At 41.6% G+C, this 15,108-nt stretch overlaps 1 protein-coding gene across 4 annotated transcripts in view; it reads left to right on the forward strand.

Moving 5' to 3' along the window:
* Dcp1a (decapping mRNA 1A) overlaps window positions 1–15,108 on the forward strand; it is a 52,256-nt gene that overhangs the window by 27,238 nt on the left and 9,910 nt on the right. For 2 of the 4 annotated variants that reach the window (XM_055612226.1, XM_055612227.1), the window contains exons 5-6: window positions 2,629–2,767; window positions 10,819–10,932. In XM_055612226.1, the coding sequence (XP_055468201.1) occupies window positions 2,629–2,767; window positions 10,819–10,932 (253 nt within the window). The remainder of the gene's footprint in view (window positions 1–2,628; window positions 2,768–10,818; window positions 10,933–15,108) is intronic. The other 2 variants (XM_055612228.1, XM_055612229.1) reach the window with 1 other exon arrangement.

A 15,108-nucleotide genomic window follows, 5' to 3' on the forward strand; every position in this document is an offset into this window, starting at 1 on the left:
CACTGGAGACCCAGCATTCAAATGTATGAGCCTATGAAAGCCATTCCTATTTTTTTTAACCTTTATTTTATGTGCATTGGTGTTTTGCCTGCATGTATGTCTATGTGACAGTGTCAGATCTTAGAATTAGCAGGCGGTTGTGAGTTGGCATGTGTGTGTGCTGGGATTTGAACCCAGGTCCTCTGAAAGAGCAAATAATGCCCTTAACAGCTGAGCCATTTCTTCAGCCCAGGTCGCCATTCTTACTCAAACCCCAAAGAGTATTGCCCTTTAAGATTAAATGGGAAGAGACCTTAAGGTCAACCCTTCTTTGTTTGAGTTCCCTCCATACCACCCAGCAGCTTTTGGTTTCAGCAGCAATTAGCTAACTGAGATGGCCTGTTGTGCGGGTGGGGATTATACTGTCTTTGAGCCAGAGTCACAAGTGTGGTCCAAGTCAGGGAAAGGTTGAACACCAGCTTAGCCAAGCTGTGTGGCAAGTAAGAAGGTAGGTAGAAAAGCCTGCATGATAGAATGCTTTCTTGTGCTGGAATCAGGCTGCTGTGGCCTACAGCTAAGTGCTAAGGAAGCTACTGATAACTCATCTGATTTTCGTATCCCTGCCCAGGCCTCTCTCAGTCTACCAGGGAGCCTGTGGTTTTACATGTCTTGTTGATGTGGGAGTAGTTACCTCCTTAAAAGCTAAGATTCTAGAGAGAGAAACTGCTCGTTTTGTTAAAGCGGCAGAAGGCTGAGGACGCTGCTCCATGGTAGAGCACCTGCCTAGGCTGTCCAGATCCATGGAGATGGGGTGGCGTAGTGTCAGGGAAGACAGTGAAGAGCAGCTGGGTATGATTGTACCTGCCTGTAATCACAGTACTCAGGAGGCTTAGGCAGAAATCACTGGAGACCCACTTTAGTGTACATAGGAAGACCCTGTCTCAAAAATAAAAAATAAAAACTCAGAATGATTCTGGTATCTTTTCTGTGTGTACATGTGGACACATATGTTTGTGTGTATGGAGGCCAGAGGACAATTTTGGGTATCATTCTTTGGGTGTAATTTTTTTATTTTCTTTCATTTACTTGTTTTAATTTACTTATTATGAGACAAGTCTCCCTGGCCTGGAACGCACCTGTCTCTGCCAGCACTGGATTGCAAGCACGGACCGCGATGTGTGTGTCTTTGTGTCTGTGGATGTGAGGGCACATGCATGCGTGCACACCTGCAGTTGCCTGCCCTCAGAGCTCCCCGGGTCATCTAGGTTAGCTGGCCAGCGGGTCCCGGCCTGCTCCCCCTTGTCTCCACTGCTGCACCTTGCTTGTGACGTGGGTGCTGGGGATCCAAACCCGACTTCTAGTGTTCCACAGCAAGCACCTTATCAGTTGAACAGCTCTCTTGAAGCTGGGTATGGTGGCGCACGCCTTTGATCCCTGCACTCAGGGAGGCAGAGACTGGTAGATCACTGTGAGTTCCAGGACAGCCAAGGTCACACAGAGAAACCCTGTCTCGGGAGAAAAAAAAAAAAATTGATTGAGCCATCTCCCATCTTTTTCATGTAAGCTCTAGAACTCTAACTCAGGTCCTTATGCTTGCAAAGCAAGTATTTTACCAACTGAACTATCTTTTTTTAAAAAAAAAAAAAAAAAAAAAAGTGATGTTGTTTAACCTAGCATTAAACAATGAACATGGTTGCCATGCACACACACACTAATTAGGAGTCTTGGGCAGGCAGTTCAACTGACACTGAATGACCTGGCATTTTACTGTGCTCATGTTACTCCTGTTACTCGTGTCCTTCAATATAAGCCTTTGCTACTGAATTGTTTTACTCTCATTATTGCCTGTGAGTTCTCAGTTAACTTAGTTGCCAGGTGAGACTTGTACCCATAAAATCAGAAGGGCCTAGTCACTGTAGTTAGTGACTGAAATCTGAATGCACCTTTTCATTAGTTGCATTATTAACGTCTATGCAGGAAATAAAATACCCATGTGGTCCCCATTCATCTTTTAAGTTCCTAACATTTTACTGAAATTGCTCAATTGCTTTAAACCTTTATGTTGAGGAGCAAGAATGCTATTTTAAAATGTAAGCCTGTGAAAAGAGTTAAAGCTCCCAACTCTGACAATAGCATTCTTAAGACTTTTGCCTTATAGAATTTGAAGTGAAGAATTAAAGAAAGTGCCAATTATTTATAATATGGTACATACCCATAACCACCCTGAGTTTGGTCACGTTTAGCGCAGAACCTTTTGTCTGTATATAGAGAATTCACCAACATCCATTTTCAGGGCTAGTCCACAGTGTGCTGTTCAGTCTTCTATGTCTGGACATACTTCTGTGTCATGGACATTACTAAAAGGTCCATGAGAAAAGGAGGTGATGGAATGGATTTCTTAATATACCTACTTGAGCCATCTCCAGAAAGGGATTCTGTGTCTTTCTAAAGGTAAGGGGCTGCTGTTGGGAATGAAATGGTGACATGGTTAAATCATGTATTTATGGAATGAAGTAAACTAAGGCTCTTGGTCTGTTGCAAGGAGAGTGTCACGTGGCACTCTTACTTTGTCCTTGGAAAGTGGACAAAAGAGTGCTGGGGTCCAGTTGTGTAAAGTGGCCTTTCTGGAGCCTGTTTCTCCTCCTACAGTGTGGTAGAAGAGGAGACACGGCGATCCCAGCAGGCTGCTCGAGAGAAACAGAGTCCCAGCCAGGCCAATGGCTGCAGCGACCAGAGGCCCATCGACATCCTGGAGATGCTGAGCAGAGCCAAGGATGAGTATGAGAGGGTAAGTCTCTGGGCGCTGACCAGGGAACACTGACAGATGGGAGGAGGCCTGCTGGAGTCTTAGAGACTGGGAGCGTTACCCAGTACCAGTAGCAGTCATTACTTTAGAAAAGAACAAAGTCTGTGATTTCATCTGCTTTCCTAGAGTACTCGGTTAGAAAGAAAACTTAAAATGCTTTTTCTGTTCCCAGTCATTATAGAATTACTGTAAAAGAAATGGTCTTGGAGGGTGGAAGTTAGCGCTCAGTGGGAGTTTCAGAGAGAGCTTCACAACTCCTCTTTATCCCTGCCATCATGCTCACGTGCTGGATGGCCTTAAGAATTTATGTAGGCTGTAAAGAATAGTCTGGTAATTTGTTCACCGCAGTAGTAGATGGCACGTTTGTGTTCTATAATTGACCTTCTCATTTGGAGTTTTACTCAAATATGAAATTTTTACTCAAAAATTCAGTGTTTCTATCTCTTGTTTGTTTGGAGACATGGCTCTTTCCTTTTGTTTTTGTTTTCTTTTTCTTTCCTTTTTTTGGGGGGTTGTTTTGGAGGTGCTTTGTATCTTGATTATTTTTAGGGGTTTTTTTGAGACTGTGTCTCACTCACTGTGTGGTCCTGACTGGTCTGGAACTTCTTTGTAAACCAGGCTGCCCTTGAACTCACAGAAATCCACCTACCTTTGCCTTGGAGTGCTGAAATTAAAGGCATGTGCTACCATACCTGGGTATCTCTTCAGTTTTGCATTGTATAAGTTAACTGATAAATTTTTTCCTAAATGGTAATGAAAATGATAAGTGGTATATGAGTTAATTTTTCCAGCTTGTATTTACAAATTGCTCACTCTGCCAAACAGTAGATGTTAATTTGTTGTTTTCTTTGTTGCTGTGGTAATAGAGTACCCTGTTCACTCGCTCGCTTGCTTGCTTGCTGTTTGTAGACAGGGTCTCCTATAGGCCAGGATGGCCTTGAACTCCTGATTTCCCTGCCTCCTGAGCACTAGGATTGCAGACATTCACAACCATGCTAGCAAGCAATGGACACTTTTTGACAGTGTTTCAAACCTGGCTGCTGGAGAAATGTCGTAGCATTTCCCATACTCACTGGAGAAAGACTCGGGCTTCTCCTGGACTTTGTCTCCACAGAGTTATAGCTGCTACCTTACCTTCCACTGTTGAGTCAGGGGGCTTTATATTTCATTTTCTCTTTGCAAGTCTTCAAGAAACAAAGTGCAAAAAAGGGACTGTCTAAAATCATGACTCTGAGCTGGCTGTGATTACAGGCTTCTACTTATAACCTCAACATAGGAGACTAGGGCAGGATTGCTGGGACTTTGAGGGCTACAGAGTGGGACCCTGTTTCAGAAAAATAAAAATAAACACCAGCAAAATGCTTTAGTGGGTAAAAATACCTTGCCACACAAGTCTGACAACCTGAGTTCAGTCTCTGGTACTCACAGTGGAAGGACTGGACAGATTCCGAAAGTTGTTCTCTGACTTCAGCACACCCTACCATGGCATATATGAACCCACACATCATGTACACGCCTACACAAGCATAACAAATAAAATAGTAAACATTTAAAGAAATTATATTTCTTCTAGGAAGGTGGTTCATGCCTGTAACCTCAGCACCTTAGAAGAGCAGTAGGAGACATGCAGGAAGACTCACATGAGACACTGCCTCTCCCTAACCCCCAGCCATGCCAAAAAAGGAAAAAAAGGTTAGGAGTATTTTTTGAACAGTTAATACTAGTTTATAGGTAGGCTATTAATAGTCTCTGAAAAGGTATTCAGATTGGTCAAAAGTATTTAAATATGCTAAATATTGTTAGCATATCTGCTTTTCTCCCTTTCCCTGCCCTCCTCCTCTCTCCTCCCGCAGACCTGGGCCATCATGGGATACAGACACGGTGGTCTCACAGTTGCGTCAGGTTCGCCATAGCAGCATTTTTCACATACTGCCTTTTAATATCTCAAGAATTCAGGGAACAGAGTTTGAGAAAAGTATTCTGGAAGGTAAAAGTTTTCTCTTAAAAAAGCATTCTTGCCAGCCTGTGCTAGCGCACACACCTGTGATCCCAGCACTCTGGAGGCAGAAACAGACGGATCTTTGTGAGTTTGAGGCCAGCCTATTCTACAGATCAAGTGCAGGACAGTTAAGGCTACACAGAGAAGCCCTCTCTCCCAAAAAAAAAAAAAAGCATTTTCACCTTACAGTGCAGAAATATAGTTTAGGGCCTATGAAAGGTTTCAAGTTGTACCAAATTCCTCAGTGTCTCATCGATAAATAGGAACAGTTGCTGTATCTGTAGAAATTAGATATTGGTGGCTGGTGAGAGACCTCAGCAATTACCACTTTCAGAGGGTCCATACGCTGATTTACACTGTTAGTCACTCTAGCTCCAGGGACTGTAGCGCCCTCTTCTAGCCTCCGTGGCTCCAGGAATGCACACTGTGTCAAGCATCCATGCAGCCAAATACTCATACACGTGTAAACAAGTCTTTGGGTGGGTAAGGAACTTAGGGGCTGGAGAGATGACTCAGCAGTCAAGAACCCTTGTTGCTCTCGCAGAGGACCCAGGTTCTGTTCCCAGCTCCCCATGGTAGCACACCACCGTCCGTAATCCCAGCGCCAGAGTGTCTGATGACCTTCTGACCTCCATGGCCATCAGTTTCCCATATGGTGCACACCCATACATTCAGGCAAAATGCTCACATAAAATAAATAAATCTGAGCCAGGCACGGTGGGGCACGCCTATAATCCCAGCACTCAGGGAGGCAGAGGCAGGCAGATCTCTGAGTTCAAGGCCAGCCTGGCCTACAAAGCCAATTGAGGACAGCCAAGGCTACATAGAGAAACCCTGTCTGGAAAAACCAATCAATCAATCAATACATCAATCAATCTAAAAAATGTGTTTTTAATAAATTAAATGTTAGAAAAGGAGCCATCTATAGTAAATCATGATTCTTAAAAATCAAATAAAAATAAAAGTTGAGGGGTTTTATTTATTTTGTTGTGGTTTGGTTCGGTCTAAAGGCTAATTTAGTTTTCATAGATCCTGTCTCATAATACCCGGTGCTATTTCTCCTTGCCTTTCTGTTTACATGGGCACTGATGGTAACTGCCCTGTGTGGTGATTGGATCAAAGCACCCATGAGACAAGAAATTAGATCCTGCTCAGTGGGACAGATGCTGCCAGGAGTGGGCTTGGCTTCTCTGGCTGAGAAGCAAAAACCATAAAAAGAAAGCTTTTTTCTTTTAAGGCTTTTTATGGTGTAAGCCTGCTCCATTCAACCCCTAGACACTGGAAACTCTAGTGTCAAGTCAACAGTCTAACAATCTGATAAGGTTTCTGTTTTCAATTGCTGCAAAAGCAAATCCTACAGAGAACATCTTCTATTGTAAAGAACATTTTGAAATGTATAAGATGTTGTCCAAGGTTAGATTCAAATGAAATGTTTAAGATTTGTTAAATCTTTAACGTTTTGTTTATAGAGTTTTCTTTTTTAAAAAAAATTACAAATAAGCAGAGCTTCCTTAAGTAAAAGTTGTTTTTGCCTTGTTTGCCTATTTTATTGCATGGATCTGGTATTAGAAGTGACTCTGGACCTACATCGTGGTGTTTGGAGAGCTCTCCCCAGCAGCACATAGGCGGCAGATGGTCCCTCTTTCTTTTTGGTAGACTTGTGAGATTGGCAGCCAAGGGAAGGGAGGATAAGCAAGGCCTCTGAGTTAGTAGGATTTAATTCCAATTCTAAATCTTCCCTATTCACTTTATATAAGACAGTCATCTTTTTTTTTTTTTTTCTTTCTTTCTTTCTTTTTTGTAGCATCTCACCCTGTAATCCAGGCTGGCCTCAAACAAATGATCCTCCTGGCTCAGCCTCCTGACTACTGAAATACAGGTGTACACTACCACACCCAGCACAAATCCAGCATTTTGCCATAGTATTTATAAGAGACTGTTTGAAGCTTGACACTCTGTAAGCATTTTCTCTGTAATCCCTATAGTTTATTTTTATCAGCTTGATAGCTGAAAACGCAGACCTTTACAGCTAGTCCAGTTTGCATTGTTTTTAGTCACTGGACATAATCCTGAATTTTGAACAGTATTTTTAATTTTTCCTCAAAATGTAGTACCATTCTTGTTCCTAGGCAAACAATGCATAATGCTATAGAAAATTTTATGCTCAACAATTAGTAAACAAAAGGAAGGGATTCTGCAGTAATTCTGCCAGCTAAAAATAATCATTGATAATACCTCATTATGTGTTCTTCCAAAAATCTGTCTGTATATGGACTGTTTGTGTATGTTAGTTTTACTAGCTGTTTCTTTATGATGTGTTCTTTTCTACAGTTCTACACTTACATTGGCAATAGCTATTCATCTGACGTGAAGTCCCTGTGGGATTTTATTAAATAAAATAAAACTTTTTTTTTTTTTTTAAGACAGGGTTTAACTATGGTAGTTGTGGATGGCTTGGAATTTACTTTGTAGACCAGGCTGGCCTCGAACTTAGAGAACTCTGCCTGCCTCTGCCTCCTGAGTGCCGTAATTAAAGGTGTACACCACCATGCCTAGCTGGAACTTTACATAATTAATACCTAGATTTCTCCTAGTTCTTTTTCATAGACCTTCACAGTGCAGTCTTGGAGCTAAGGTGTCATACATCTCTTGATTGTTTTCCTAAGATTAACTACTTCAAATTACTTAGACTAGCCTCCAGACTTATTATGTAGCTAAGGATGACCTTGAATTTATACTTCTCCAAGTGCTGTAATTACAGATATATGCTACCATACCCAGTTTATGAAATAATGACTGAGCCTCCTTAAATTACCAAATATTATACAAATTACCCTCCAACAAAGTTATATGTGATTGTATGCATCTCCTAAGTCTTATGGCTAACTGCCATCATTAACACAGAGAAGATAAACCTTCAACAAAGGCCCCATATAAGTAACAAAGCTCCCTGAAATACTTCAGAATAGATAGTAAGGCGCCCAGAGCCACAAAGCCTATCTCACGAGTTCTTTACAGATGGTAAAGTCCAATAACTCAAGAGCCATGTGGGTCATAGTAGAACTGAAGCCTACTCATCCCTTGTTCCCCAAGTGAAAGGGTTATTGGAGCACAGTCTCAGCCAGGGATCGCCAGGTGACCTGCTGAATCCACATCACCTAGCCTCTCTGGAAAATGATAGATCTGCATTTTTTCCTTAAGGAAACTCCCAATTTTGAATATTGCTGAGCATTATACCTCCTGCTTTAAGATACACTTAGGAACAATAGTATGTTTCTCTAATATTCAGTGCCTTTCTTTCCCTATAGTAGGGTCCATAGTGATGGATGATGACCCTGTTCAAAGAGCAGTGTGTTAGATTAAGGTGTGGTGAAGCCCTTCACAGACTGTTTCACCCTAATTCACATGGTGACACTGGGTAAATGTGTTCTGATGCTAGGCATAGTGGCACATGCCTATATTACCAACTCTTGAGAGGTGGAGATAGGAAGACCAGGCATTCCAGCCCAGCTTTAGTTACATAGTGCATTTCAGGCCAGTTTGAAAGGACCCTGTCTTTTAAAACAAACAAAACAAAAAGATGTTCTGAAATAATACGAGAATTATCATTTGAATAGGAAAAGTGCAGCATTTTATCGATTTGTGTAATATCTGGAGTTCCTGTTCCTATGTTGAGCATGTTTCTGAACAGTATAATATCAAGAAAATTACTTTTTTGTTGAAATTGTTCTGTCTCTGCAATGAAGTTTGAATGTGTTTGTTTTGTTGTTCATTTTTGTTGTTGTCTTGACATAGAGTACTTCAGAAAGCTGGAACAGATATTTCAAATGTAACTTAGGTTTCCAAAATGTCATAATTGCACATATATCCAGTGATCATGTAAGGATTCTTGTGTTTGTTCCCATTGGTTGTTTATTTTGAAGTTCTGGTGTTTGAACCCACGATCTTGGGCATAGTAGGCAAGCTCCACCAGTGAGCCACAAACCCAAGCAAGGATTCTTTGTTTTGTTTTGTTTTCTCAAGACAGGGTTTCTCTGTGTAGCCTTGGCTGTCCTGGACTTGGTTTGTAGACCAGGCTGGCCTCAAACTCACAAAGATCTGCCTGCCCCTGCCTCCCCAAGTGCTGGAATTACAGGAGTGCACCACACCCAGCTAGGATTCTTTTTATTAACAAAACTCTTTTCACCTGCAGGTTTGAATTTAAATGGTATTGAAATGATTGGATATCCATATGCATATATATACACACAAAATGAACCTTAATCAAACTGTAGTATCTTATGCAAATTCAGCTCAAACTGGCCCATAAATCTAAATGTAAACATCAGATTATTTAACTGAGTACTGGAGAGATGACTCAGTCAGTAAATGCTTACTATGCAAACATAAGGATCTGAGCTTGACTCCCAGCACCCATATTGGGGGGCTGAGGACAGGGCTGTGGAGACAGTAACTAAAGGATCTCTGGGATTTGATGGCCATCCAGTATAGCAGAACCATGAGCTGCAGGTTTAGTGAGATACCATGCCTCAAGGAGTGACTGAAGACATCCTGCATCAATCTCTGGCCTCCTCATGCACATATTTGCACACAAAACCAACATCTACATGTACAAAAAAATAAATAAATAAATAAATCCCAGGACTGAGTCAGGTGTGGCTCTCACTCCTGTAGTCTTAGGACTTGGAAGGCTGAGGCAAGATCATACATGGCAAGATTGTTCCAAAAAAATTAAAAAGTTTTTTAAAAGAAAAATATACCATTGTACCCTGATTTATCTTTGCTAGGTATCTGCTCTAGTGAAATGAAACTTTTGATTCTACACAAAGTTATTGAAGCTGTTCATAATCAGAAACTGGAAATAGGGGCTGAGGAGATGGCTCAGTTTATTAAAAAAAAAAAAGCTTGCTGTACCAGTGTTGAGGACCAGAGTTTGATTCCCATCACCCATGTAAAAAGCATGGCTGGAAAAAGGGATGGAGAGGGGGGAACAAAGGATTAAGGTTTTGCTGGCCAGCCTGTTAAGCTGAAGCAGTGAGCCCAGGTTCATTGTGAGACCCTGTCTACATATAGACAGAGAAGGGGTTTTACTCATTTGTGTATTTTTATGTTGTGTGCATTGGTGTTTGTATGTATGTCTATGTGAGGGTATACAATCCCCTGGAAGAGGAGTTACAGGCAGCTGTGAGCTGCCATGTGGGTGCTGGGAATTGAACTTGAGTCCTCTGGAAAACCAGTCAGTGCTCTTAACTGCTGAGCCATCTTTCCAGCTTCCAGATAAGGTTGGGTTTTGTTTGTTTGTTTGTTTGTTTGTTTGTTTGTTTGTTTTAAGAATGAAAAGAGATGTCTCAGTAGTTAAGAACCCCCACTGCTCTTACAGAAGACTCTAGTTCAGTTCCTAGTACCCACAGCTCACAATATCTGTAGCTCCATCTCCAGAAGATTCAGTACTCTATTCTGACCTCCTCACATACCAGGCACACACATAATGCACATACATACGTGCAGGCAAAACACTCATACACATAAAATAAAAACTTTTTAGTAAAAAATAATACAAATGTTATATACTCAGCAATAAAAAATAAATTAATTATTGATACTATAAATTAGTTTGCACAAATCTTCAAGGCTTTATACCAAGTGACAGAAGCCATTGCCATGGTTACCATTCTACTTAGAATTTTTGAACATACAAAAACTAAGGGCGAGAACAAACCACTGTTTTCTTTCATAGGTCAGAGGTCATGACCTTAGTGGGCCGTGACAAAGGAGCACTTTTGCATTGGTGGCAATGCTTTGCATCCTAGCTGTAGAGGCGGGCATACAGGGAGATCTGTGTCTCCCCACAGTGGAAGGCATCCTGTGTAACTTAAATCTATGGTAAAATCCGGTAGAATAATGCTATCTTTTCCTTAAAATGAGTGATTAAAGCCGTAACAAGTGGAGCTACCGTGTAACTTCAATGTGAACCAGATTTTAGACAGCCATCCTTCTTCAGATGATAGACTTTTTCTTTTAATTCTTTTCCAAGAATCAGATGGGCGGCTCAAATATCTCCAGCCCTGGGTTACAGCCAAGCACTCAGCTCTCCAATCTGGGAAGCACCGAGACTCTAGAAGAGACACCCTCTGGGTTACAAGATAAGGTTCGTACAGTTAAAGCCCTAGCTTTGTCAGAATAACAAAACAGTGACATTTCCTAAGGATTTGAACCACTGTGCAAGTTTGCTTCCTCACTTGTCTGTCAGATCACATGTGTGACATCATGACATATGTATCCAGCTCATTTCCCAGGCCCGTGACATTCTTATCTGGACTATGCAGCAGCTTCCTTTCTGCTCCTCTAGCTTTGGCTCTTGACACTGCCTTCTCTGTGCTCAGCCAGGCCAGCAAAATGATCCTGGCACAGCCTAACTTTCATTCCTCCACTTTTACAACCCTCCAGTGGTGACCTGTCTCACTCCCTCTGGCCCACAGGACTGTACCCTGACCCTGGCCCCTCCCTCTCCCTGCCCCAGCAGCTCCTGCTGTCTGCCTTGCTCACTGCACTCCCGTCATTGCAGGACTTTGGCCTGGAGCTTCGCCTTGGTCTGCAGTACTTTTCTCCCAGGACTGTGTCTGCTTCCTTCTTCTGGTCTCTCAGGTCCTCTCTTTATTAGGGCCTTCTCTAACCTCTCTGCCTTCTTGCCTCCTGCTTGCTTTATTTTCTCACTGACTTTAATTAGTTACTAGAGTTTGGTTTGTTTGTTTATTCACTGTCTCATGCTAATGGGACCTGTAGTTTGTTTGCTTATTTGTCAGGGTCTTACTGTGTAGCCCTTGTTCTATAGATCAGGCTGGTCCCTACTTTTTAAATGCTGGGATGAAAGGGGTACACTACCACACCCACCCAGGACCAGCAGTTTTCTCTCCCTGTTCAATGTAAATATTTATTAAATTGATTCATTCTCTTTATAATTGGTGTTCTGATAAAACAACAGATATTAAGACATTAAACTTTTTCTATTATATATATTTTTTTAAAAGAATTCTTTTCTTTTTAAGATTTTATTTATTTATTTAATGCATATTAGGGCTCTAAGAAGGCAGTAGAGGATGTAGATGGTTGTGAGCCACCATGTGGTTGCTGGAATTAAACTCGGGACCTCTGGAAGAGCAGACAGTGCTCTTAACCACTGAGCTATTTCTCTAGCCCTATTATTTATTTATATAGAGTGATAAGTGGTATAGAAAGAGCCAGATGTGGTAGTGCACACCTGCAATCCCATCACTTCAGAGACTGAGACAGGAGAGTCATGAGTTTGAAACCAACCTGCTATATTACATAACTTTCTCCAGGCCACCTTGGCTAACAAAAGCAGATTCTAACCCAATAATAATGGTAATATACGTATACACATGATACGGAAAGATTCTATGTCCTCATCCCCTATTTTGTATTGATAACATCTTGTAAAGTGTGTTATGCTATTATATCAAGGATGTTGACACAAGCCACATGCCATCATGCTTATAGTTTCTCAGTTTCACTTGTACTCATTTGTATGTGTATGTGTGTCCTCGATTAGTAGCTTTACATGCTCAAATAGATGCTGTCTCAGTCCACACGAGGATCCTTTGTGTCTCCCTTTTCTAACCACACCAACTTCCCAGTCATGCCCTTTTTCCTACCGTCTTTTCCTTTTTTTTTTTTTTTTTTTTTTCTTGTTTGTATTTTGGCTTTTTGAAACAAGGTCTCTCTATATAATCCTGGCTGTCCTGAAACTCGATGTGTATGCCAAGTGGCCCCAAATTCACAGAAATCTGCCTCCTAAGTTCTTAAAGACATGTGCCACCATGCCCAGCTCTACCCCTTACCATTTGACCCCTGCCAACCACTGATCTCTCTTTGCAAATCAAGAATGTGAATGTTAAGCAAATGGAATGAAAGCGTGTGGTCTTCTGAGTCTTTCATTTAGCATAATTGCTGTGTGTGTCAAGCTTGCTTCCTTCCCTCACGCTGAGAGGTTTTGAACCCATGCATGCTGGACAAGTGCTCTACCACAGATCAACATCCCAGTTTGTGGGTGGTAGAGCAGTTCCCGTTGAGTGCCCCATACCTGAAATACTGGAGACGGGAAGCGTCTTAAATTTGAGGGTGTCCGCAAGGCTGTGGTGATGCACAGCTTCAATCCCCACACTTAGAAGACAGACGAAGGCAGATTTCTGTAAATTCAAGGCCAGCCTGGTCTAAGTCAGGGCTGTCTTGAAAAAAGTATTTTTTTGAGGGCTTCCTCAGGCTTTAGAATATTTGCAATATTGTGTGGGTGTGTGTATAGTGAGAAATCTTGGAGTAGGACCTAAATCTAAACCAGAAATTCATGTGTGTTTCATATAGATGTGGTCTGATGGTAAAAATTACAAAATAGTTTTCAGTTTAACTAGGGACTTCTCACATGAAGTACATTTTCCATCTGTGGCTTCACATTGGGATTTAAAAGATTTTTGGTTTGGAGCATTTTAGATTGTGGGTTTTTAGATTAGGAACTCTCAACCTATATAACTTAGTCTAACCATTTTGCAACATTTCCCTATTAAAGGACGTTTGGGTTATAAGCAGATTTTTGGCTATTATGAATTAAGGAGCTGTGCATGCTCCTGCGTTTGTCTTTATTAGCTTGTGTTATACACATTAACAAGATTGTTATGTTACAATTATGTGTATAATGTATACCAATAAGTCTACCTTTCCTCTCCAGCTTTGTCTTTCACTTGTTTTGAGGCAGTGTCTCATATAGCCCAGGCTGGCCTCAGACTTGCTCTGTAACCTAGGACCATCCTGTCTCTGCCACCCAGGACCTGGGATTCCAGGCATGCCCCGCCATGCCCAGCTCTACCTGTTTGTCTGCTTTAGAGGAGTGTGGGACATGTGCACATGTGCATGGAGGTACATGTATGTACATGGGGAGGGCACAGCCCACCTCAGCGGCCATTTCTAACACTCCATCTACCTCTTTCTTTTACGTTATTCCATCTCGTTTATAAGCAGTTTCTTGTTAGCCCACGGCTTGCCACAGCTAGCTAGGCTGGCCGCTAAGTCCCCAGTATTCCCCTGTTTCCACCTGCTCAGCACTGGGATCATAAGTGTGCAAAGCTGAGTAGAAAATTCACAAGTTTGAAGGCTGTGTAGGCTGCATAGCAAGACGCCTCAAAACACAAAATAAAATAAATTGCATCTTTTTCTCAGCTAAAACCAAGGCATTATAAAGCATTGAGATTTGGCTGTTACCAAAGCTGTGTGATTGTCTAAAACAATTACAAATCCCTACACAGAGGGATTAAAAGTCCCTTACACAGAAACGCTCTAACACTTATTTAGTAACACTGCCATCTAGTGCTGAGTCACAAAAATACATTTCACTTTCATAATTCACTTTATTCTCTTGGTACTCTTCCCCCAGTACTAGGTTATACTTGGGCTAAGACTTTGTCTTTTGCAACAGGTACATCCAAAGGTTGGCGTGTATGTGTAACTGTGTGACCGTTACGATCCACACTAACTTGCCTTAATGTAGGTTTTGTTTAAGTTGGGCTGGATTGGATTGGCTTCTAGGGGACAGTCTCGTCCAGCCAGGAACTCAGTAGGCAGCTGAGGCTGACTTTGAACTTCAGATTCTCTACCACCATCTAAGTCCTAATGTTACACTGGTGCTCTGCTCCTAGCTAGGTGAGTGGGTTTTAGGGTTGAGAGAGAAAGGGAAGTTGGTTGGTTGTCTAGTTTAGAACATACTTTGTTGCCTGGGCTTACCTTAAATTCAGACTGGTCCTCCTGCCTCAGCCTCCCCATCCTGGGATTATAAAGATAAGCTACAACATTTAAGGTCTACTCCCTTTTTTGACACAGAATCTTGATCCATTTTGTTTTATTGTAAAGAATTTTTTTTTTTAATTGGGCATTCAGTGATCAGGGAGCTGGAAGCAGGATTGCTGAAAGCCCAGGACCCAAAGTCTGAGATATATGTAACTTGTAACTTGGTAGTAGAACTGTGAAACAATTATCACGATTATTTTTGCTATTATTTTGGATGGGGGGTTGTTTGTTTGTTTTCTTTTTGGTTTTTCAAGACATGGCTTCTCTGTGTAGCCTTGGCTGTCCTGGACTTGCTTTGTAGACCAGGATGGCTTAGAACTCACAGCGATCCGCCTGCCTCTGCAAATGCTGAGGTTACATGAATGTACCACCGTGCCCAGGTTATTGTGTAATTTTTTAATGTTTACAGTTACATAAATTTTCCAGTTAATAATTAAGAAATGAACCTTAGTGGGTTTTTTGTTATTGTTGT

Source organism: Psammomys obesus, unplaced genomic scaffold, assembly GCF_907164565.1.
Source record: "Psammomys obesus unplaced genomic scaffold, mPsaObe1.curated_primary_1811, whole genome shotgun sequence".
NCBI classification, from domain to species: Eukaryota; Metazoa; Chordata; class Mammalia; order Rodentia; family Muridae; genus Psammomys; species Psammomys obesus.